Source organism: Schistocerca cancellata, chromosome 1, assembly GCF_023864275.1.
Source record: "Schistocerca cancellata isolate TAMUIC-IGC-003103 chromosome 1, iqSchCanc2.1, whole genome shotgun sequence".
NCBI lineage: Eukaryota > Metazoa > Arthropoda > Insecta > Orthoptera > Acrididae > Schistocerca > Schistocerca cancellata.
Window position 1 is genome coordinate 11,922,140 of NC_064626.1, and position 26,153 is coordinate 11,948,292.

The following is a 26,153-nucleotide window of genomic DNA, read 5'->3' on the forward strand; positions in this document are numbered from 1 at the left end:
CGTCCCTAGTATGTTAGTTTTTAACGTAATGTAGCACCCATGGTCCTCCCCCCCCCCCCTGACGCTCCCTGCCCCCCCCCCCCCCTACTCTTTGGCGGGTTTGTACTTACCCACCATGGGGCCTCAGCCTTTGCAGCACTTTTTCCCTTCTGTGCTGCATGTCTATACTCTTGCTATTCCTTTCCCCCCTCCCTTGGGAAACATGTCTGGGGCATTATTGTGAATGTTCTGCATTCTGTTGCTGACTTGCAAACAGCCTCAACTTTCTTTTTTTTCCAGTGTTTGTTTCCCTTCACCACTCGTTCCTCCACATCGGCGTTCGAGGATCCTCTTTTTTTCTTCTTCCTATCTGCCATCGTGGCAACCATTTGGTCACGGGTGCCTTTTACACCAGCCCAGTTGAGAGTCTGTACACTGTACACTGTCCTACCGCCGTGACTTTCTCCTTTGCAGGTATGCATTCCGTTTGTCTTCCATGCATGGTCACCCTTCCTATGCCTCCTACTTTGATGTATCCTCTGATCGTCAGTATGGGGCTCGTCCCGCTTCCCTGTTACCTCTGGTGTCTGCTGTCGCCACTTGCTATGGCGGCTTAATTTCATGCTATCTGCAACTTTACCTGTGGGTGTGAACCCTTCACCACCTTGGCTTCGTGAAGTGACCCATGTTAACCTTGGCCTTCATTCCCTTCCCAAGGACACTATTCCAGCCTCGGTCTATCACTTCCAGTTTCACGACCTTTTCATGGAACTTAGCGATAGTACCTTTGCATACACTGATGGTTCTCGGATTGACCGTGTGGTCGGATGTGCATTAGTCATTGGCACCCGTGTCTTTCGATATTGTCTTCTGGCCCACTCCTCAGTACTTATAGCCGAGCTCTTCGCCTTGTATCAGGCCGTGGAGTACTCGGGTGACACGGCCTCCCCAATTGTGTCCTGCTCAGACTCACTCAGCGCCCTCCAAGTCTCTGTGCACTGTACACTGCTCATCCCTTAGTGCTGCACATCCAGGAATACTGTCATTTGCTCACTCCTGGTGGAGCCAATGTCATGTTTCTGTGGGTCCCTGGCCATGTCTGTCGGCTGGGAAACGAGGCTGCCGACGCTGCTGCCGAGGCTGCAGTCCTCTCACCTCAGCCCGTGAGTATCTCTATTCGCTCCGATGATCTCTGCATTGCCATCTGACAGGCGGTGGTGTCCCTTGGGCATTGCTAACAGGCCTCCCTTCATGGGAATAAGCTTCGGCTTCTTAAGCCTCTCCCAGTGCCTTGGACAACACCCCCCCCCCCCCCCTCCTCCCCGTGCCCTGTTTAGATGTTTCCTATTCTGTCCATTGGGACTGACACATAGTAGTTTCCCTTGTCTCTGAGTTTGCGTTCTATAGTTTTAATTTGGGCGCATATAACCTCAGTTGTTTTTTGCGCCTTAAAACGAAACATACAATTATCCATGGTCTAAGGTATTGGCAGTTTCATTTGAACAAGCCTTTGTTTACTTGACTGCCACTATCTACTGATTTGCAATCAGAAACAATCTAATTGCAGCACGATTGCGTGCAAGTTTCTATTCCAAAATACAGTGTTCTTTGACTGAAAGTTAAAGTTATGGTGGTTTCTAACAAAGACAATAATATTTGAAATGGTGTAATCCCCCCCCCCCCCCTCCACACACACATACACACACACCTCCTTCAGAAAATACAAACACATTCACACAAACAGGCACACCTCGTGCACACATGCCTACTATCTCCAACCGCTCTGATAATCTTTCGATGATACCATTCATTTTTTCAACTGCTCTTACAATTTCTTAACCATCTCTGACATAATTACAGTGTCATCAACAAACTGCAAAGTTTTTATTTTTTCCCCCTGACCCTTCATTTCCTTTCCAAATTTCTCCTTCGTTTCTTGCACAGCTTCTCAGTGAAGACATTAAATTACATAGATCCCCAAATAAAATTTCATACCTGGAAACAATAAATTGCAAACTGCATGTATTAATGTGGTTATTATTTCAACAGTATACTTCGCCATTTTACAGTAAATGATATTAAGATTGTGTCTTACTGAAAAAGTTGTATTTTGGAAGAGCCATTCTCAAATTATCATTTCAAAAATACTTTCAACAAGATTCCCCCCCTTATGTTCATACATTGTGTCACAATTGTGAAATTTTGCAAGGAATAATATGAAGTAGTCAGAGTCCCTATAGGACACATCAGTGTAAATGAAGGAACAGACATGCTGATTTGTAACAGATCTGGCCACTCCCAGTTGTTGTGGACATTGCAGAAGTAGCCAGCATTTTATTTTGTAGGGAACAGACTGTTTTTTAAAAAAATTAATACAGTTGAATCTAACAAGTTAACACACAAATAAATGAGGCACTGGTGGAAGTAAAGCTGTGAGGACAGGGCGTGAGTCGTGCTTGGGTAGCTCAGATGGTAGAGCACTTGCCTGCAAAAGGAAAAGGTCCCGAGTTCGAGTCTCGGTCCAGCACACAGTTTTAAATCTGCCAGGAAGTTTCATAAATAAAAATGTCCATCAACTGCTTTTATTAGATTTTACACTAATACATATGAGAGTTTTGCATTCATCATCGCATTTATGATCAGGAGAAGAATTTGTGAGAATTTCCTTTAGAGGCGTCTCATTCCACATAAGCTTCAGCTAACAGGATAGAACACTAGTCCTTATTTGCTTTCAGAATAAGACTGAATGCAAATTAGGATGTTCGGAACTCATCTTCCAAAGCAGTAGTATTTACCACTTTACAAAGTTCAAATGTTAGAAAAACACTTCGAAAAGAGATTTGGTGAAGACAGCTGGCCATGGCCCTAATAAAGAAAATGAGCTTGGATCTACCAATGAACTGATTATGGGTTCCCTGAAAATTGAGTGCACTATGGAATTTGATTAGCAGTGGTCTAGTCTTGAGAGCCTTTAGGTTTAAAAATTTGATACATTATCTATTTGCTAACTAAGAAAAGCTGTTGAATTCTGTCAGGCAAAACTAGGAAAATTTGATTCTGGAAGGTCGGAAGCAGTATTTAATAATGTAACAAGTTAAGAAGCATGGCTATACAAATTTGACCCCAAAAGAAAGTGGTTGTCATATGTTTGGTTATAATCAGAAGAGTCCCACCCCGTAAAACTAAATGACCAACAAGCGTCTTGAAAAGGATGAGGTGTACCTTCTTTGCCATGACGACCATTGTTATGTATGTTGCCACAAGTAAAAAGAACTCACCTCCGGTGCAGACAGGGTGACTTTGTCTGAAAAATGGGTGATACCCACATTAAGTGCATTTATCTAGAACTATAAAATTGTCTTTTTAAACAACTGCAAGAACTCCATGTACTCTGTTCAAACTGTAAGACAATATGTGGAGCTGCAACCTTTAGAGTCTGACAGACAGTCACTACATACTATTTCTACTTATAAAGTTAAGATTAGGTTTGCTGAGTTGTTTGAGATTGTAACTGCTTTCCAAGTTGCTATAACCTCTAATGGTCTTCTCCAGCATTGGAAGACAAAACGCTAGACAGAGAAATGTGCCTCAGACCACAGCCTAATGCCAGCAAAACAAAAAAACTCTCAAAAATACAAATACCAACTGTTAAGGTCTTCATTGTGTTGTATCTTTACATTGATTGTAACAAAGTAGTTTCTTATCAGTTCTTGATAAGTAGCAATAGTTGCCAATCATTGCTTAGCAACGATGATAATAAATAGTGTATTTACAATGTCTTGAACATAAATTTAATGCCTGTTGTTTATCTTGTAGGTAATGTACCTGAATGAATTGGAAGAAATTCTGGATGTTATTGAACCAGCAGAATTTCAGAAAGTGATGGATCCATTATTTCGTCAACTAGCTAAATGTGTTTCCAGCCCACATTTCCAGGTACTGTGAAATTAGCAAATGCTGCTTACACCTCGTAGATACAATTCTGGCATTGATACATTGAAATTGTTCCATTTAGGTGGCAGAACGGGCCCTTTATTACTGGAACAACGAATACATTATGTCTTTGATAAATGACAATGCTGCTGTTATACTTCCAATCATGTTTCCTTCTCTGTATCGCAATTCAAAATCTCACTGGAACAAGTAAGTAATTCAAACTTATGTGTACATAGAAATATTAGTACACTGGCAATTGCTTACTACTTGACATTTTCAAGACTTCAATTGTATGCTGTTCATCAAAATGGAAGCTGAAATTGAGTGTGACAATAGTCGTATGACAGAACAGCCATAGTTTTATAGCTGCTAGAGCTGGAATTGGTGTGACAAGAAACAAAGAAATAGACATGGTGGAGGCTAGTGATTCTGAAACTTAATAAGCAAAATACATATAAGATGCATCAGCTGTTTTGTATAACATGTTTATCAATTGTAATTACTTTGTTACTTTAATTTTTATATTGTAGTAGCCATTGATTTGATAAAGCCGTGAGGGGGAAAAAACAGATTCAAGAAAAAGTTACTAAAAATATTTTAACTAGTGAACATACCTACTGTTAATTGTCAAATCATAGTGCTGGGTGCAAGTGTAGGCTTTTGTGGCTGCCGCCATCTTCAACACTTCTGGGTGTGTTTTTATGTGCTGTTGTGTTGTTCATCGTTCCAATGCACATTGGTAGTTGATTTCAACAGTGGCTGAAATTTCGATATTATAAACTACATGAGAGTGCAGTCTTGTACTCTGAAAAATTTTATTGAGAATCGGCAAACAATGGATAATCCAAGTAGGAATATAACAATAGTATGAAAAAACAGTTTGCTTCTCACCTTATAGTGGAAATTCTGAGTTGCAGATAGGCACAACAAAAGACTGTCACAAAATAAGCTTTCGCCAACATAGAGTGCGCGCGCGTGCCCACACACACACACACACACACGTGACCACAGTCTCTGGCAGCTGAAGCCACACTATGAGCAGCAGCAGTGTGTGATGGGAGAGGTAACTGGGTGGGGGTAAGGAGCAGGCTGAGATGGGGAGGGGGCATGCTGGAGTGCTGCTCGGGACCATGTAGAGACGAGATGGAGAGAGGATAGGGGAGCTAGGTAAAGGTGGGAGGTTGGCCGGAGAGTGACGGAGAGAAGGGGTGGGCATAGTGGAAAGGAGAAAAGTAAAAATACTGGTGGAATCGAGGGCTGTGCAGTGCTGGAATGGGAACAGGGAAGACACTAGATGGGTGAGGACAATGACTAACAAAGTTTGAGGCCAAGAGAGTTAGGGGAACATAGCATATATTGCAGGGATAGTTCCCACCTGCACAATTCAGAAAATCTGGTGTTCGTGGGAAGAATCCATATGGCACAGCCTGTGAAGCAGTCATTGAAATGAAGAATGTCATGCTGGGCAGCATGTTCATCAACAGGATAGTCCACTTGTTTCTTGGCCGCAGTTTTTGGTGGCCATTCTTTGTTGTCGTGCCCATATACAGTGCAGCACAGTGGTTGCGGCTTAGTTCGTAGATCACTTGACTGGTTTCACAGATAGCCCTGCCATTTGTGGGATAGATGATGATTGTGACTGGACAGGAGTAGGTGGTGGTGGTGGTGGGAGGAGGATGTATGGGACAGATCTTGCAGCTAGGTCTATTACAGTGATATGACCCATGAGGTAAGGGGCTGGAAGGAGGGGATGTGTATTGATGGACAAGTATATTGTGTAGGTTCAATGGGAGGGGTGGGGTGGGAAAGATGGTGGGCAAGACATTTCTCATTTCAGGGCACGGCAAAAGATAGTTAAAGCCATGGGAGAGAATGTAATTCAGTTGGTCCAATCCTGTGTGGCACTGAATTACAAGGGTTGGGAGGTGGTGGGTGACTGGAAAGACAAGCCACGGGAGATTTGTTTTTGTGCAAGGTTGGGAGGATAATTATGGTCTGTAAAGGCCTCACCTCAGTACATTTTGAGAGGGACCACTCGTCACTGCAGATCCCACGACCATGGGTGGCGAGGCTGTATGGAAGGGACTTCTTGGTATGGAACAGGTGGCAGTAGATTTGATATGAACAGAGGTACTGATGTAGCCATCTTTGAGGTGAAGGTCAAGATCTAGGAAGGTGGCTTGTTTGGTTAAGTAGCTCCATATGAAGTGAAGTGAACGAGGGAGAAGCTGTTGAGGTTCTGGAGGAATTGGGATTAGGTGTCCTACCTCTCGATGTAGATTGCAAAGATGTTATCAAAGAACCTGAACCAGGTGATCTCCCATCAAGCACTGCTGCTGTTGCCCATAGTGTGGCTTCAGCTGCCAGAGACTGCAGTCGTGTGTGTGACTTGCGCGTGCGTGGTGGTTGACTTGCGCGTGCGCGGTGGTGTGTGTGTGTGTGTGTGTGTGTGTGTGTGTGTGTGTGTGTGTGTGTGTTTTTTGTCTATTTTGACAAAGACCTTCTTGGCAAAAAGCTTATTTTGTGACAGTCTTTTTTGTTGTGCATGTCTGCAACTCAGCATCTTCACTATATGGCGAGTAGCAGCTACCCTACACTTTTCATAATATTGTTATTGAGAATTGTGTTAGTGCAAAAACTGTGACTATTCTTTCAGTTGTAACAGGCCATGGACAAGTCTTGGTGTGAACAAACTAAACAGCAGCTTCTTGATTTATGATAACAATTTTGGTTATCCGTGTATGCTCTGGACACCAAATTGTCACATCCCAGATGTGTTCAGGACTCACCACAGTGTTCCTGAAACCACTCGATCACACTCCTGGCCTTGCGACATGGTGCATTATCTTGTTTAAAAACGCCACTGCTGTCAGGAAACATGATGGTCATATTGGGGTATACCTGATCTCTAACCAGTGTACGATCCTCATCCTCCTAGATTGTCATGATGCCCTGCATGAGCTGCACTGGACCCGTAGGTGCCCGCGTGAATGTTGCCCAGAGCAAAATGGAGCCACCGCCCAGCTTACTTCCATCCCACAGTACAGGTGTCAGGAGCTATTTCCCTGGAAGACGACGGATTTGTGTCCTCCCTTCGACAGTTGCAGTAATGCTTGAAAAGTGTGCACAGTTATCAAACTGAACAAGTACTATTGATGGCACGTGAGACGTGATCAATGAGTAACAGAAATTTTTGTATTTCTTAAAGAATCTTCATTTGTTCTTCATCATCATCAACTACTTTGTCCCCTTCAGAGTAATACCCCTCAGATTTAATACACTTGTGCAAGTGCTTTTTCCAGTCTTGGAAGCACTTCTGAAACTCACTTGTCATTTTGGTGTACAGATTCTTCAATGATTCTGTTTTTGTCAAAATGATCTCCTTTCACAGTTCTCTTCGGTGTCGGGGACAGAAAGAATTCACAGGGGCCATTTCTGGTGAATACGGTGATTCAGGCAACATAATGGTTTTGTTTTCTGCCAAAAAATGGTGAACAAGTGTTGAGGTGTGTGCAGTAGTATTATTATGACGAAATTTCCATTTGTGTTTTTGCCACAGTTGTGGTTATTTTCTTTGGCTTACTTCACACGAACGGTGCGTAACTTCCAGGATGTATTCCTTAATGACCATTTGACCATAAGGCGGGAACTCGTGATGCCCTGTCCCACTGTTATTGAAGAAAATTGTCACAACAACCTCCTCATGTGATCAAACTATCTGAATTGGCTCTTCAGGCAGTTTCCATTTGGACAACTGGGCCTTGATTTCGACATCTTTCCTATAGACCCATGTTTTGTCACATGTTGTTATCATTTTTTACAAGCTCTGGATCTTTGTCAACTTAGTTATGTCTTCAGAACATTGTTTTTATTTGAAATTCAACAATTGCAGAACAAACTTTGCTGCTACACATTTCATACCCAAAAAAAAAAAAATTTGCTTGGCTTGAGTCAGAGGATATGCTAACATAAACAACAGCTGAAAATGTATACATACTTCAGGAACATGCGTACCAACAAGATAAAACCCGCAAAATTAAAAAATTCTTGTTAGTTTTTGGTCACATCTCGTGTGCACAGTAAAATTTCAACAACATTGATACGATGTCCTTCGGAAAATGGAGTGATAATGCAATTTCCAAAGATTGACCTATTTACCAGATATTTACAAAAACAGGGAACAGCATATACCAGATTGTTGGTGATGCTTTTCTCTTTCGGAACATCTGAAGCATCCATATTGTGGTAATAATTGAAGTTCTGATATCAGTTGTTTACGTATAATTAGGCTCAACAATTCATTGAATGTTCTTTCAGTATTTTACCTACTAAATGGTGAATCTTTCATTGTACAAATCCTGGACTCAATATTTAGAGTGTGATGATCCATTATTTTCCGGTGTCACATGCAGCACCATGAGAGCATACGAAGAATGCAAAACATTCAGCATCACAGCGGGATTTCTTTGCACTATATTTGTTTATTGTGGCTACTGAATAAATACATAAATAGTTTTTACTTAAAACTTTAATTCACAGCAAAACATTTTGCACTTCTTTTTACACGTGAACCTCTTTGGGAATTTTTGTCACTACATTCTTTCTCATTGGAGTTCAAGTGATAGACTTCATTCTACTTTGATTACAAATAACTCTGCAATGTGATTTTCCACCCACCTTGGTTCTCAAAGTTGATCAACATACTATATACAACAAACTGCCAGTATCTGACTTTTGTGCTGAGCAGGTCATTTTGATCCTGCATCAAATATTTTCATATTTGACTTAAATGAGTACTTTATTTTAGTGTATGTTAATCCTTACCTTTGTGTAAGTTATGAAAAATATTTTATTAAATATTTAGTTCATTACTTAATAATTTTGACAAAATTAATTATTATTGTTCATGCTAACAACCTCGTAAACTGTAGAAATCCGTAAATTGATTATTTGTAGAGCTTTCTAGACACATTTAGTATATGAGGTCTGTTCAAAAATTTCCAGAACAGTCATAATTTTGCATCAATGGTATGTTGATGTGAAATGCGGTTGGCTTTCCTGCACATGCTTGTATTTAATGTGTAGCTGCTGGAAGTTTTATTGTTGTTTGTCAGTTAGTTATTGCTCAGGGTTGTATTAGGTAGAATGTTGTATCACACAATACGCGAATTTAGAGATGGCGGAATAAGAGAAGCAACGTGTCTGCATTAAATACTGTGTGAAACTCAAGAAAACCTTTACAGACCTATGTCCATTGATGCAGGAAGCCTATGGCTAGGCATACTCATACCCATACTCAATGTTATGAATGGTTCACATGGTTTAAAAATGGCCAGACAGAAATTAAACATGACCCTCATTCAGAACGCCCTTTGGAGTCTATCAAGAACGCTTGTCAGGAATGTCAATGAAACTGACTGCCAATCAAAGACTGACTATTCGAGAGGTTGCAGAAGAATGTAACATTTCAATTGAATCGTGTCATGAAATCCTGACACAGCATCTTGGAATGCATCGTTTTGCCGCCAAGTTCGTTGCGCGGCTCAAGAGTCAAGACCAGAAAGACCTTTGCCTCGCAGTGTGTAAAGAGCTTTTGGATCGTGCAAATGAGAATGAGATTTCCCTTAGGAGAATCACAACTGGTGAAAGGGCATGGATCTATGGTTACGATGTTGAGGCCAAGGTTCAGTCTTCACAGTGGATTGAGAAAGGGTCTCCAAGACAAAACAGTTCATCAGGTCAGGTCAGATGTAGTCGTGCAGATAGTTTTCTTTGACTTTTAAGGATTAGTTCATCATCAGTTCGAGCCACAAGGACAAACTGTTAATCGATTGTACTATTGGGATGAATTGCAATGCCTGCAAGAAAATGTGACAAGGAAATGGCCTGAAATGTGGCAAGACAGTTCACGATTCTTGCTACACGATAATGCTTCTGCACATTCATCCCTGTTGGTGTGTGACTATCGCGCAAAAAAACAAAATCACTGTGCTGCCTCATCCTCCGTACTCTCCATACCTGGGGCCTGTGTACTTTTTTTAGTTTCCAAAAGTTGAAAACCACATTGAAAGTATGAAGATTTGTGACATAGACGAGATATAAGAAAATTTGAAAATGACATTTCACGCGATCCAGCGAAAGGCATACAGAGACTGCTTCCAGAAGTGAAAACTTCGTTGGGAATGATCTATCAATTGTAAAAGAGAGTATTTAAAAGGAGACCATATACAATAAGTAAAAGATAAATGTAGGTGAATTTTTTGGACAAAGTCCTAAGATATTTTGAACAGACCTCATGTGTTCCATATTATACTCACGTGTGTTCTACACACAATTTTGTTGTAGCTTTTACTCAAGTAATTGGAATCTGCTAGTGCACTTAGCATAGGTAATTTCTGTTTTATGTTGCACATTTAATGCACGAAACTGCCTGGCTCTTTACACAGTTGTCATTGGTCTTGTTGCCTTTTCAGAGCCTGATTTGACATTTTTTCCATTTTCAAGATCATTTTGTTCCTTTGTCTTCTTCTTTGTCTGTTCTTTTTTTGTCCTTTCCCCCTTGAATTCATTCGTCAGTTGAAGTATGAACTTCATTTCCATTTTCTTGTTTGCTACTACTTTGTAAATATATTTACGCAGAGGTGACAAAAGTAAAGGGGTAGTGACACGTGCATAAACAGATGGCAGTAGTATCATGTACGCAAGATGTAACAGTGTAGTGCATTGGCAGAGATGTCATTTGTCCTCGGATGATTCGTGTGAAAAGGTTTCTGATGTGACAATGGATGCACGACATGAATTAACACTCTTTGAATGTGGAATGGTAGGTGAAACTCGATGCACAGGAACACGGGACATTCCGTTTCAGAAATTTTAGGGAATTATGTATTCAGAGATCCACAGTGTCGAGAGAGTGCAGAAAATATCAAATTTCGGGCATAACCCCTCACTACGGACAACACAATGGCCAACGCCCTTCACTTAACAACCGAGAGCACAGCGGCATTTGCATAGAGTTGTCAGTGCTAAAAGACAAGTGACACTGCACGAAATAACCATAGAAATCGATGTGGGATGTGCAACGAACTTATATGTTAGTATTATGCAGCAAAATTAGGCATTAATGGGCTAAGGCAGCAGATGACCAGTGCGAGTAAACAGCATGACATTGCTGCAGCATGTGTCCTGGGCTCGTGGCCGTATTAATTGGACCCTAAACGACTAGAAAAACCGTGGCCTCATCAGATGAGTCCAGATTTCTGTTGGTACGAGCTGATGCTGAGGTCAGTGTGTGGCATGGACCCACCAAAGTCTCAGTCCAAAGTTGTCATCAAGGCACTGTGCAAGCTGGTGATGGCTCTGTAATGCTGCAGGCTGTGTTTACATAGAATGAACTGAGTCCTGTGGTCCAACTGAACTGACTGTGGGCTGGAAATGGTAATGTTTGGCTACTTGGAGACTGTTTGCAGCCATTCGTAGACTTAAGTGTTCCCAAACAGTGTGTCATGTCACAGTGCCACAATTGTTCACGATATGTTTGAAGAACATTCTGGACAATTTGAGTGAATGATTTGGCTGCCCAGTGACTCGACATGAATCCCATCGATTGTTTGTAGGACATAATCAGAGGTTCAGTTTGTGCACAAAACCTGTGCTGGCAACACTTTCGCAGTTATGGATAGCTATAGAGGCAGAATGGCTCAATATACTCTTTTGTTTTATGGGTGACTGTGGAAGCAGAATGGCTCATTATTTTTGCAGGGGACTTCCAACGACTTCTCGAGACCATTCCTCGTCAAATTGCTGCACTGTGCAGAGCGGGAGATGGCCCAACACAATATTAGGAGGTATCCCGTGACTTTCGTTAGTTCAGTGTACTGCAGCCGAGTCCATGATGATGTAAAAGATACACATCGGACCTCTTCTACATGCAGTCTTTGTAGCATATTTACAGTTCATTAGATCAATGACATCCGTCCTTTATTTTGTTGCTTTATATAATGTTATGGTTTCAGATTTCTTCTTTCCTTCATTGGTCATTGCTGCTTCAGAAAGCAGTGTACTCAGAATAATGCAGTCGTGGTGCAGTCTGTGTTGTAGGTCTGGTATGGGATAGTGGGGTTGTGTATTTCAGCATTTGACTTCTTTACCTCATCATCGATTTCAGAGTGGATCTTGTTCTTTGTGGCAACTAATGTTTTATTTTCCCTGAGCTGTTTAGACATTTGAAGAGACATGAAGAAGTTGTTTATTGTCGTGTTTGTCCCTTGATGTAGAAATGGCTCCATGAGATGCAGGACAGTGACATTGAGTGGTTGCTTTCCTCTATATGCATCCTGTTTTCTGAGGTATGGGGAAGCTTTACGTATATTCTTCGTTGCTATGTTAGCAGCAGTCCAGAATTTGGAACCGTATTTGTCAGGTTTATAGGCCATTTGAAAGAAAGTTTGTAGTGTTTTGCTTGGTAATATTTTCTACAGTGCAGTAAGAATGACTAGTGCTTTCCATTAACTTTCCTCTAATTTCAGATTCAAGAGTGAATTTGTTGGCTGGCAGGCATTCAGCTTAGATTGATTTTTCATCGAAATAGAAAAATCTGAGAAACTTCGGAAACCTCACTCTTGGCATAACATTGTTGATGAAAATGGCCCCAAGAACGTGGCCTAAGGTCATCTGCAGAAACGTCGTTTGTGCAAATCACAATACGAATTTATCTGAAGACTATCAACTTTTTAATTTCTGGAGTGAGACAGTCCAATCATTGATTTTAGGACTTTCTGAGCATTTGGTAAATTGTCTGTCTCACACTTGGTTCCATCCCGTGCAAGCATTTTTGTAGAGGCATTCAACTGGGTCTGCTGTGATGATTGAAGAGGTGAGGACTGACACCGATCAGTATATGAATCCTCCTCCACTGATCTCTCCTTATTCACAGTGTCTTTATCTTCACTTGTCTCTGTTACAAGATCCTCATCTTCACCTGTGAAGTCAGTTTCCAGTTCAGCTTCATAATTCCCTTGGAGACATAACATTTCTTCATCAGAAAGTTCATGCTGGTGAGATAGGTTTGAATACATCTTTCATGGACAAAGAATATTTCCTGAATAACACAATATAAACTGTGACTGATTCGAATGTGCATTTACCGCGATGTAACAGTGAGCAGCAGCATCTCTGCAGGATTGCTGATTGCTGCCTCTTCATTGTGGGATTATTTGTGTATGTTAAAAGAGAAATTACGACACTGTCAGATTGAGCCCTCCAGGGTAGATGGAATTAAATGGTCAAGAAAATGTAAGTTTTTCTATATCCTAATATACCATTGTAAAGAGGAGAAAAAATTGGGAAAAGTAATAAGATTTCTTGTATGAAGTGAAAGAATGAAAAAAAAAAAAAAAAATGGTTGAAGGAAAAAGTATGGCAGATTTTTTGACCCTTTCTGCCATTCTAGTGTTAAAATGTTAATACAGATGTATGCTAATCTTAAAGGTAACATATTATACAACTAATTCTTGATTTGTGTATGTACATAGGTTTCCTGTTAACTCTGTAGACTTTTTATTGGGACAAATTCTAAACTATTGGAAAGCCATGAGTTAATAACTCATACATACAATCTGGATGAGCTGAGGTTTCGGAAATTTTGAATGTAATGAAAAATAAACATATGCAACAGTTGTATTAATTTTGTAATTTATGTTATTTAGGACAATACATGGATTAATATATAATGCTCTGAAGCTGTTCATGGAGATCAATCAGAAACTTTTCGATGAGTGTACACAGCAGTTCAAACAGGAAAGACTTAAGTAAGTATATTTCACTTATTTACAGCAATATTAAATTCCAGTCTGTGTTCAAACAAATTGCCACACTATTGATTTTGGCATTCTACATTTTGTAATCTAATTATGACTTAATAAAACGGTACTTGCTCCATACATAGATTAGCTTAAAAAATTTGACAGAACATACCTTTTTAAGATATATTCTTATGTAATAAAGTCAGTGGTATCATCAAGAGAGATAAGACAAAATTAACATAAGCATTATAGAACAGAACTAATAATACATGAAAATATTTTTTTAGTTTTGTTTTCACTGTCGACAATGTCACGATGTTTTAGACAGGTGTGTTTTGTCACATTTTTAAACTCGTGTATTCTATGTGTATGGAATTAGTACCTTTTACTTTGTCATAACTTATAGTTTACAGGATGCAATTTGTCCATTAGTTGTGTTTTGTTCCCCTTTTCCTGCAGATCTGAAGACTGTCAATACAGACCAAAATTGATAGTACGATGACAATTTTTGGGAACGCAGGCTGGAATTAAAGAAAGAAAATCTATTCTTCCTGGATCATAGCTTGTAAATCTGTCTGTTACCATTGTAATGAGCTGTCTTTGGGTTGTAAGGAGGGAGCCTGCCAGAAAGGAAATTGAGCTTTCAACAGTGGTACTAATCATTAGTGACTGATGTGAAGGTGACTTATTTATAAATCTGTACTTCAATTTTATTTTTAACAAGTTCCTTTTCCTATGTATATGTGGTGTCTAGGAGCATTTAAAATTTTTGATTGGTCACTTGCTCTGTAGATAATTCACAAATAAAAAATAGGGTAAATGAAAACAAACTAAAACAGAAAACGTTTACAGATAATAACTGTGCAACTGGTCTTGCAGAGGGCGTTGAAAATGTGCATATTCTGCATTTTTTGTGCTTATATAATTGCAGTGAGAAGTCACTTTGCAGTTGTGTTAGGCTTCTTTATGTGAAACTTTTGCAGCTGAATGTGTGGCCATTATGTTGTCTGTGATGTCGGTTTAACGTCTGGTGTATAAACTTCATAAAAAAATAATTTTGCAGTGCCTGCATGCCAGTGAACATTGTGGGTTTATGTGAGTGAAGAAGGGAATGAAAAAATAAAGAACTTTGTTCGAAAGAACACATCTGTGAAATGAGATTCTGCTTCCGGGTAACATTTGACAACACGTCACCCTAACCGCAAGACCTGTAACACACTCAGGTCATCCTCGGCGAGCTGTCCACTGTACTGTAGAGACGTCAGGTCGACTACAGTTCGAGGAAGATTCACGCGACGGCACTGTGCGAGGTTCACACGTTCTCAGAGCGTGTTCGGTCGGATCTGCGGCAGCAAGTACCGCAAGCCCACTCGCTCGGCACATTTGTGGGTATGACTGGGCACCTCTACACCTGTCCTTGACAATTAGGCACCAGACGTACCCTGCACTCAACGAAGAGAACCTGACACCGTCGATCCGAGTTTCGTTCCGGGTGCTCCCTCGTGGAAAGTCTTCACACAACTCGATGCTGCCGTTCGTAACGGACGCCTAGAAGCCGAATTGAGGGTGCGGAGGCAGTTGCGTACCGTCTGTGTTGACACAGCTCCCCCAGTTGTTTCTGAAAAGGCAGCACACAGTTCTGTGGTGGTAGTTACAGAGGACGTGTGAGCTGTAAGTTGTCTGTACGGTTTATCAGATAGTGTCGTTGACTGAGGGTGACTACTGTCAGACATATGTGCAGTGTTTTCCTCTCTGCTAGTAGAGCCAGTCAGTGTGAAGTTGACCAGTGGTGTGGTTCTCGACATCTCCGATTTTGATAATTTTTTCTACACTTGTAGGTATTTGTGTCAGCAGGTTACGGTCTCTCAGTAGCGGTCTCGCTTCCAGAGTGAGGGGTCCCGGGTTCAATTCCTGGCGAGGTCAGGGATTTTTCACCTCCCCCGAGATGACTGCGTGTCGTCGTGTCGTCTCCGCCGTCGTGCGTCCCTATTACGGTCGGAGGAAGGCGACGGCAAACCGCCTCCGTCGGTACCTTTCCCAGTACGCAAGGGCGGGTCTCCCACGTCGTTCGCCTACGCTCTGTCGAGAAGCCTGGGACTTACCGACTGCCCACCCCCGATTTTTATTAATCACCGTGTCTCGAAAACTGTTTGGCCTAAAGACCTAAAATTTGTTACTCGCGTATTATTTGTTAATGTGTGCACTAAATTCTACGATGTTGTTCCCGGGGGAACGTATCGAATCGTTTTTCTTCGACGACTATAAATTTATTGTATTAAAATTATACACTTAAATTTAAATTCTCGTTTGGCTTTGCCACGTTAACTGTGGAGATATTTTAAAATGCACCGTAACGACACACATTCGGAAAAGACTACAAATAATTCAGCTTCATTTTACAGATACATTAATGTTAATCGATATTATTAATTGAGCGATGTCGTACGCTTGCTGTTATTTGACATTGTGTTATCCGAATGCCTCGCAAAGTGAAATTTTTTACTCTTCTTCGAGAAGAGAGGTGTTACGGTGGTCCACCAACAGTCTCACTAGAGTCTAAAATTATGTGTTACAATTTTCTTTTAAATGATGTAACATAATTCTTGCAAGCAGTATTGACAATTAATGTAACAGCTACAACTTCTGATAGTCTATATCGTCTTACACGGGCAGTTGAGGTGTTTAATGTACAAAGTGTGGAGCTGCTCTCTGACCGCTGGTTCGTCTGGTCTTCTCCATTATGAAAAAGGAACACCTGGTCCAGAGTAACGTCTGAACTAAAGATTTAATTTCCCAGTAAGACATGTCGGGATATGACAAGTGTGTGTGCCTTTCAACACGATACTGGGCGATTAAGCATTTTATGTCACGACATTGGAAATTTTCTGTCACTTAATCCCCTGAGCTCTAAGCACACGAGTTATGCACGCATCTCTCTCTATCTCTCTCTCTCTCTCTCTCTCTCTCTCTCTCTCTCTTTCTCTCTTTCCTGTATGTACAACTACTATTATAAGTTAAGTTATATAAAATGGAAAATGCATTATTTATGTTAATTGTTACACAGCACAGTTTATGTACCGTACAGAATAACATCATGAACTTTAAAAAAATACCATACAACTAACATACTACTTCTTTTTCTCTTTTTTTCCCCCCAAAACAAAAGAAATGAGATTTTAAAATTTTCGAAATTCTAAAAAGTTTTGGTTTGGGAAAATTTAGCATTTTAATGAATTTTGTCAAGTAGCACATCTTTTTAAAGCCTGTAGTAAACTGAATAAAATTGTATAAATTCCATATCTGCACATAAAGTACTTTTTGAGATATGGCCATGTTAAAGTTTTGAAATGTGACAAAAATGACACAATTTCTGGAACTTTAAAGATTGTTGTTGTGTTGTTGTGGTCTTCAATCCTAAGATTGGTTTGATGCAGCTCTCCATGCTACTCTATCCTGTGCAAGCTTCTTCATCTCCCAGTATCTACTGCAACCTACATCCTTCTGAATCTGCTTAGTGTATTCATCTCTTGGTCTCCCTCTACGATTTTTACCCTCCACACTGCCCTCCAATGCTAAATTTGTGATACCTTGATGCCTCAAAACATGTCCTACCAACCAATCCCTTCTTCTAGTCAAGTTGTGCCACAAACTTCTCTTCTCCCCAATCCTATTCAATACCTCCTCATTAGTTACGTGATCTACCCACCTTATCTTCAGCATTCTTCTGTAGCACCACATTTCGAAAGCTTCTATTCTCTTCTCTTCTTGTCCAAACTAGTTATCGTCCATGTTTCACTTCCATACATGGCTACACTCCATACAAATACTTTCAGAAACGACTTCCTGACACTTAAATCTATACTCGATGTTAACAAATTCCTCTTCTTGAGAAACGCTTTCCTTGCCATTGCCAGTCTACATTTTATATCCTCTCTACTTCGACCATCATCGGTTATTTTACTCCCTCAATAGCAAAACTCCTTTACTACTTTAAGTGTCTCATTTCCTAATCTAATTCCCTCAGCATCAACCGACTTAATTTGACTACATTCCATTATCCTCGTTTTGCTTTTGTTGATGTTCATCTTATATCCTCCTTTCAAGACACTGTCCATTCCGTTCAACTGCTCTTCCAAGTCCTTTGCTGTCTCTGACAGAATTACAATGTCATTGGCGAACCTCAAAGTTTTTACTTCTTCTCCATGAATTTTAATACCTACTCCGAATTTTTCTTTTGTTTCCTTTACTGCTTGCTCAATATACAGATTGAATAACATCGGGGAGAGGCTACAACCCTGTCTCACTCCTTTCCCAACCACTGGTTTCTGTACAAACTGTAAATAGCTTTTCGCTCCTTGTATTTTACCCCTGCCACCTTCAGAATTTGAAAGAGAGTATTCCAGTTAACATTGTCAAAAGCTTTCTCTAAGTCTACAAATGCTAGAAATGTAGGTTTGCCTTTTCTTAATCTTTCTTCTAAGATAAGTCGTAAGGTCAGTATTGCCTCACGTGTTCCAGCATTTCTACGGAATCCAAACTGATCTTCCCCGAGGTCGGCTTCTACCAGTTTTTCCATTCGTCTCTAAATAATTCGCGTTAGTATTTTGCAGCTGTGACTTAATAAACTGATAGTTCGGTAATTTTCAAATCTGTCAACACCTGCTTTCTTTGGGATTGGAATTATTATATTCTTCTTGAAGTCTGAGGGTATTTCGCCTGGTTCATACATCGTGCTCGCCAGATGGTAGAGTTTTGTCATGACTGGCGCTCCCGAGGCCATGAGTAGTTCAAATGGAATGTTGTCTACTCCCGGGGCCTCGTTTCGACTCAGGTCTTTCAGTGCTCTGTCAAACTCTTTACGCAGCATCTTATCTCCCATTTCATCTTCATCTACATCCTCTTCCATTTCCATAATATTGTCCTCAAGTACATTGCCCTTGTATAAACCCTCTACATACTCCTTCCACCTTTCTGCTTTCCCTTCTTTGCTTAGAACTGGGTTGCCATCTGAGCTCTTGATATTCATACAAGTGGTTCTCTTCTCTCCAAAGGTCTCTTTAGTTTTCCTGTAGGCAGTATCTATCTTACCCCTAGTGAGACAAGCCTCTACATCCTTACATTTGTCCTCTAGCCATCCCTGCTTAGCCATTTTGCACTTCCTGTCGATCTCATTTTTGAGACGTTTGTATTCCTTTTTGCCTGCTTCATTTACTGCATTTTTATATTCTCCTTTCATCAATTAAATTCAATATTTCTTCTGTTACCCAAGGATTTCTATTAGCCCTTGTCTTTTTACCTACTTGATCCTCTGCTGCCTTCACTACTTCATCCCTCAGAGCTACCCATTCTTCTTCTACTGTATTTCTTTCCCCCATTCCTGTCAATTGTTCCCTTATGCTCTCCCTGAAACTCTCTACAACCTCTGGTTCTTTCAGTTTATCCAGGTCCCATCTCCTTAAATTCCCACCTTTTTGCAGTTTCTTCAGTTTCAATCTGCAGTTCATAACCAATAGATTGTGGTCAGAATCCACATCTGCCCCAGGAAATGTCTTACAATTTAAAACCTGGTTCCTAAATCTCTGTCTTACCATTATATAATCCATCTGATACCTTTTAGTATCTCCAGGATTCTTCCAGGTATACAACCTTCTTTTATGATTCTTGAACCAAGTGTTGGCTATGATTAAGTTATGCTCTGTGCAAAATTCTACAAGGCGGCTTCCTCTTTCATTCCTTCCCCCCAATCCATATTCACCTACTATGTTTCCTTCTCTCCCTTTTCCTACTGACGAATTCCAGTCACCCATGACTATTAAATTTTCGTCTCCCTTCACTACCTGAATAATTTCTTTTATCTCGTCATACATTTCATCAATTTCTTCTTCATCTGCAGAGGTAGTTGGCATATAAACTTGTACTACTGTAGTAGGCATGGGCTTTGTGTCTATCTTGGCCACAATAATGCGTTCACTATGCTGTTTGTAGTAGCTAACCCGCACTCCTATTTTTTTATTCATTATTAAACTTAGTCCTGCATTACCCCTATTTGATTTTGTATTTATAACCCTGTAATCACCTGACCAAAAGTCTTGTTCCTCCTGCCACTGAACTTCACTAATTCCCACTATATCTAACTTTAACCTATTCATTTCCCTTTTTAAATTTTCTAACCTACCTGCCCGATTAAGGGATCTGACATTCCACGCTCCGATCCGTAGAACGCCAGTTTTCTTTCTCCTGATAACGACGTCCTCCTGAGGAGTCCCCGCCCGGAGATCCGAATGGGGGACTATTTTACCTCCAGAATATTTTACCCAAGAGGACGCCGTCATCATTTAATCATACAGTAGAGCTGCATGTCCTCGGGAAAAATTACGGCTGTAGTTTCCCCTTGCTTTCAGCCGTTTGCAGTACCAGCACAGCAAGGCCATTTTGGTTAATGTTACAAGGCCAGATCAGTCAATTATCCAGACTGTTGCCCCTGCAACTACTGAAAAGGCTGCTGCCCCTCTTCAGGAACCACATGTTTGTCTGGCCTCTCAACATATACCCCTCCGTTGTGGTTGCACCTACGGTATGGCCATCTGTATCGCTGAGGCACGCAAGCCTCCCCACCAACGGCAAGGTCCATGGTTCATGGGGGGGCTTTAAAGATTAGTAAATCAAAAACACAATGTAAAAAATAAAGTAATTTTGGATTCTATCTCCTTTCGATAGGTAGACTAAAATGACAGATATACAAAGTTATAAACCATCGAGGTTCAAATTTATGTTTTTATCGGTCGGTTTCACAGGGAATGACCCGATAGTCGTAGTGTGCAATACACCGATTTGGCCGTTAACTTCCTGTGCCGATTGCTTTTCGTCCAGAAAGTGGCAAAAGCAACATCGAGTGTATACGCCAAGTACTGTTTGGAGATAACTCTGCAAGCTGTGACAGCAAACTGAAGGCACTGTACGTAAGCAGCAGTGTCCTGTCAAGCAGCAGTGTCCTGTTGTTGACAGGAGACTTACACTTACTGACATTGGTACGCATTTCATTATACCACCACTTAGGTTCTGCCAGTACTGTAGCTCGACTGGCACGAGTGGTCGTTTTGTTCAGAGTGGACGAGGGAGGCGAGAGTGGGAGGGACAGACGGACAGACAGATAGACGAAGGAAACGGTGACCAACGGCCAGAAGGTAGCAAGTATACGGGGTAGGAATTCAGCTGCAGCAGGCTCGCCCTGGCGCAGACACGAGGAGTCGAGTATGGTGCACGGTGATGTGGGTTTTTGGGCTGCGAGCAGGAGATAGAATACAGGAACAGGGAGACTGCAAAGACGACAGTGTGAGTGCGGAATGAGCGAAGAGGCACGCGTAGTGGTGGAGATAGGTGTCGGGCAGGGGCTAGTGGGGACTGAGGCCAGTAGGATCGGGGTATTGAAGAACATCTTGTAAGATAAGTTTCCGTACTGTTACCTTTACACATTCTATTATGAGATGAGGATGATTTCGGTGTGATGGCAGGGCAGGTAACATGTGGGTGTCAGTAAGGTGCAGCAAGCAATGACACACAGGGCTTGCATCTGGAAGGGCTGGGTTTCAAATTCTCATCTGGTAATCCAGGCTTAGGTTTTCTCGGGTTTGCATTAATCGCTTAGGGTAAGTGGTCCCTCCAGTAGCGATGTAGTTGTTTTCCTTCCCCTGGCGGAGCTTGTGCTCCGTCTCAAATAACTTCCTCTTTGGTAGAATGTTCACCTTTAATCCCCTTAGCAGCAATTTAATGTATTCCTCCTTTCATTTTAACTACTTCTATGCTTCTTTCAGTTTAATGTCATGTGTAAAATAATTTAAAAATGATAATTGTGATGTTCAGAAAAGAGCGTCATTTATTAAAGCAAATTGTTTCGTAGATACACACAGTTAAGCTTTTTGAAATCTTGTATACAACTTTTGTAATTACTGTGATCTAGGGATAAAGAACGCCAGAAAGACAGAGAGGAAGCTTGGAGTCGCATAGAGGAATTGGCTATGAGAAATCCCGGATATGCACCGTCGAGAACAAACAGCATTGCCAGCAGTATGGATGAAATGTCTTCACCTCTTGGGGAAGGTGAAATTGAAGATGATTTGTCTATGGAAAAGCTCGAGCTGGAAGCGAGAGAGGTATGTTCTTATAATGTATTACCATTTATATAAAAACTTTTTTTTAACCCTTACAGTAATTGTAATTTAGTTGAGGCATTTGTAATTAAAGATAATTATGCGAGATGCCATAAAATGGATTGCCTGTACTGCTTCTTGACTACTACTGTATTCTTCGAACATATAGTGAAATAGGAAGTTTTGAAATTACTGTTGCATATTAAAGAAAAGAAGAGAAATGGTAAGTGAAGAAAAATCAGTTATCTCCATGTGTTTCTGTGACTGAAAGTGAAAATATTTAGTTTCTTTTACCACTATGCTCCAGTTTCTTATTGTTGTATTCAGAGTCCTTCTGTCTCATTTCTTTGTAATACAGAGCTTTCCCTCCTAACAGCATTTCTCAGCCTTAATATCATGTCTCTCCGTTCTTCCTAAACTTCAGTTTGTATATACAGGGTGCAGAAAAATTGTGTCACACAATTTTAATCCTGGATAGCTGACGCCAGTAGGTACCAAAATTACCAATGTTGTGTAGGTCGACAGTGCACCATTTTTAAACCACGGAAACTCGGTGCCACGCGCTCCGATTGGCCGTGGGGATTGCCCTGTTGCCATTTGTCTGTTGATGGGCAGCACTGTGGTTGTCGGTTCACACATACAAACATCCTTTGCCCCGTCACTATTCCAATCTGATAGGCACACATGTCAGGTCTTGCTGTTTGTCTCTATCTCACGTCAGTGGCATTCACAAGTAAACTTCGCGCGTGTGCGCACACACCACCTGCGATTTAGTCATACAGTATGCATGGCGGCACAGTATTTGCCCCCCGTCTGAACAACAATGAGATATGGTTTTTGTTTATGGACTAGACGATGGTAATGTGCATGAAGCTCAGCGGTTGTATGAGGAACGGTACCCAGCAAGGCGCTAACCACACTCACAGATGTTTACAGCAATTAACCGGTGACTTGGTAAAACAGGCTTGTTAACGGGATATCATAGTGATGCTGGAAGACCTCGAACACGACGGGGTGCTGCATTTGAAGAGACTGTTCTCAAGAGCTACGAGGAAGCACCTACAACAAGTACTTGAGTGAGTGGTTGGGGGTCACTCATTGGTTAATCTGGGAGGTTTTAAGGGATGATGGCCAGCACCCTGACATAGACCTAAATCCTCTGGCAGACTATGAACATTGGCTAGGTTTTTGCCAGTGGTTTCTGCGACATGTCGCACGAGATACAGAGTTCCCCCACCATTGTGTTGTTTACCAACGAGTACACCTTCCATCGGGATGGCCTATATAGCACACACAATGTTCATTACTGGGCAAGGAGAAATCCTAATCTCACATACGTCCACGGACACCAGAAAAGATTTTTGCTCAATGTTTGGACGGGCATTGTGGCTGACCATTTTATAGGGCTGGTCTGTCTACCTCCTCGACTTACTGGGACAAATTACCTTCACTTTTTGCAAGAAATTCTGCCCAGCATGCTGGAAGATGTACGCCTGGACATACGGCTACACATGTGGTATGTATTTGCAGCATGATGGGGCACCCACACTCAAGTCGTGCTGTGCACGGATATTTAAATAAACTCTTCAACTACTCCCCTGTTTCCCACATTGTTGTACACATTGAAAGCAGCACCGAAACATGTTCCTGCCCATTTCATTGATCATCTCACCAGATGTATTGTGTAGACCAGGGGATTTATAGTTCTTCAGATGTTGTATTGTGTTATCTCTTTCACTGTGTGAGATCGTAGGTTCCAGTGTAAGTTGCACAACTGCTTGTCTTTTTGTACTCCTGTTAATCACAGACTATAACTTTCCCAAGTACAGTTTCCACCTCGCAGCAGCTTCTTCCTTGTCTTCGATAGGGTTGCCATTCTCATCATCTACCACCCACATATGAGGATTAAATTCATCGGGTGTTATGAGTTTCTTGAAGAGATGCTGTACTTGATTTTGATTATGATTTTGTTCTACCTCATCACATACATTGCTAATGGCGTGTAATCTGTCCTTTCTGCAATTCCATTTTATTTTTGTGCACAGGTTTTTATATCTGTCTTGATCGTGGGAGCGATGGATACCCGTTTCCTTCGGATTTCTCCTCTGTTCAAGTAATTGTAATGTGGACTGTGATGTCCAAGGACATTTTGCAGTTTTTGGTCATTTTGATGTCTGAAATGATGAGTAAATGACCACCTTCACTTGGTCCCACATTTGATGCTGGTGCACCTTTATCAACACTGATGATGTAAAGTTTTGATCTTACAAGATCACCAAATTTCCAAAAAGCTTCCTTTATTGTGAGTTTTAGTTGTCTTTCTCCACTCGTCTTGTCTGATTTGAGCTTATCCACATTTGCACGGGTAGCAGATTGTAATCACTTCCACAGTCAACTCCAGGAAAGGTATTAGTCCAAGACTGAAGTCTTCTGGCATCTTCGCTCTACTGTGACTTCATTCTGGTTTCTAAATCTATCACTAGATGATATCCAAGTGTACAGTTGTCTTAGGTTATGTTGTAACATAGTGTTACATACAGTCATTACTCACACAGAAATCTAGTGAGTACCTGCTTTGGACATTTCTTTCACCTAGACCATGATATCTAACCATGTAAATGTGCGTCTTGCGTAGTATCTCCAAACTAAGATTGAATTCTCCTTGATTTATTGCCTGTTCTTTGTTAGGGATCTTGCTAAGGACTTGTTCCAGCTGTCATAGAACAATCCTTATCTCTGTTTGCAGCAGTACAGACATAGATATATATGATATAGAGTTCCTGGTTCAGACTCATTGATGACATCTTTGTAATCTGGATCGAGGTTGAGGACACGCTATCCACATTCCTCCAGAACCTCAACAACTTCTCCCCCATTTGCTTCACCTGATCCAGTCAACCCAACAACCCACCTTCCTAGATGTTGACCTCCACCTCAAAGATGGCTACACCAATACCTCTGTCCATATCAAACCTACTAACAAACAGCAATATCTCCACTTCGACAGCTGCCACCCATTCCATACCAAGAAGTCCCTTCCGTACAGCCTAGCCACCCGTGGTCATCGCATCTGCAGTGACAAGCGGTTCCTTTTGAAATATACTGAAGGTCTCACTGAAGTCTTCATAGACCGTAATTATCCTGATGACCTTGGATAGAAACAAATCTCCCATGCCTCATCTTTCCAGTCTCCCATCACCTCCCAAAGTCCCACTGTCCAGCCACAGAGGAGCATTCCCCTCGAAACTTAGTACTACCCAGGACTGGAGCAGCTGAATTACATTCTCCACCAGGGTTTTGATTACCTCTTGTTGTGCCCTGAAATGAGAAATATCCTGCCCACTATCCTTCCCACCCCTCCCACAGTGGTATTCTGCCATGCACCGAACCTACACAATATACTCGTCCATCCTTACACAACCCCTGCTGCCAGCTCCCTTACCTCATGGCTTATACCCCTGTAATAGACCTAGATGCAAAACCTGTCCCATACATCCTTCCACCACCACCACCACCACCACCACCACCACCACCACCTACTCCATTCCGGTCACTAACATTACCTATCCCATCAAAGGTAGGGCTACTTGTGAAACTAGTCATGATTTACAAGCTAAGCTGCAACCACTGTGCTGCAGTTGGTGTGGGCATGACAAGAAACAAGTGAACCACCCTGTTGTAGAACATGCTGCCAAACATAGCATCCTTCATTTCAGTGATTGCTTCACAGCCTGTGCCATGTGGATCTTTCCCACAAACACCAGCTTTTCTGAACTGTGCAGATGGTAACTCTCCCTGCAATATGTCCTACGTTCCCATAACCCCCCTGGCCTTAACTTTGTTAGTCACTGCCAGACCCATCCAGCCCCTTCGCTATTCCCATTGCAGCACTACACAGCCGGCATTCCACCATCACGCTCAGTCTTTTTACATCTCTCCTTTTCCGCCACTTCCCCCACCCCCCCCCCTCCCCCATCCCCACCATACTACCCCTGTCCCAGCCTCTGCCTTACGCCCACCCAGTCACCACTCCCATCACACATAGGTGCTGCTGCTTGTAGTGTGGTTTTAGTTACCTGAGACTGCAGTCGTGTGTGTGTGTGTGTGTGTGTGTGTGTGTGTGTGTGTGTGTGTTTGTTTGTTTGTTGAGAAAGACCTTAATGGCCAGAAGCTTTATTTGAAATAGCCTTTTTGTTGTGCCTATCTGCGACCCGACATCTCCACTATATGGTGAGTAGCAACTTTCCTTTTCATAATATTTATATTGAGTTAACACTGTTGCTCAGAT

General features: G+C 41.5%; 1 protein-coding gene across 4 annotated transcripts in view; it reads left to right on the forward strand.

Annotated features, from left to right (window-relative positions):
• The window catches only part of LOC126164076 (serine/threonine-protein phosphatase 2A 56 kDa regulatory subunit gamma isoform), a 382,345-nt gene that overhangs the window by 335,187 nt on the left and 21,005 nt on the right, over positions 1–26,153 (forward strand). For all 4 annotated transcript variants that reach the window (XM_049920208.1, XM_049920210.1, XM_049920211.1 and 1 more), the window contains 4 exons: positions 3,796–3,915; positions 3,995–4,122; positions 13,623–13,724; positions 21,676–21,868. In XM_049920208.1, the coding sequence (XP_049776165.1) occupies positions 3,796–3,915; positions 3,995–4,122; positions 13,623–13,724; positions 21,676–21,868 (543 nt within the window). The remainder of the gene's footprint in view (positions 1–3,795; positions 3,916–3,994; positions 4,123–13,622; positions 13,725–21,675; positions 21,869–26,153) is intronic.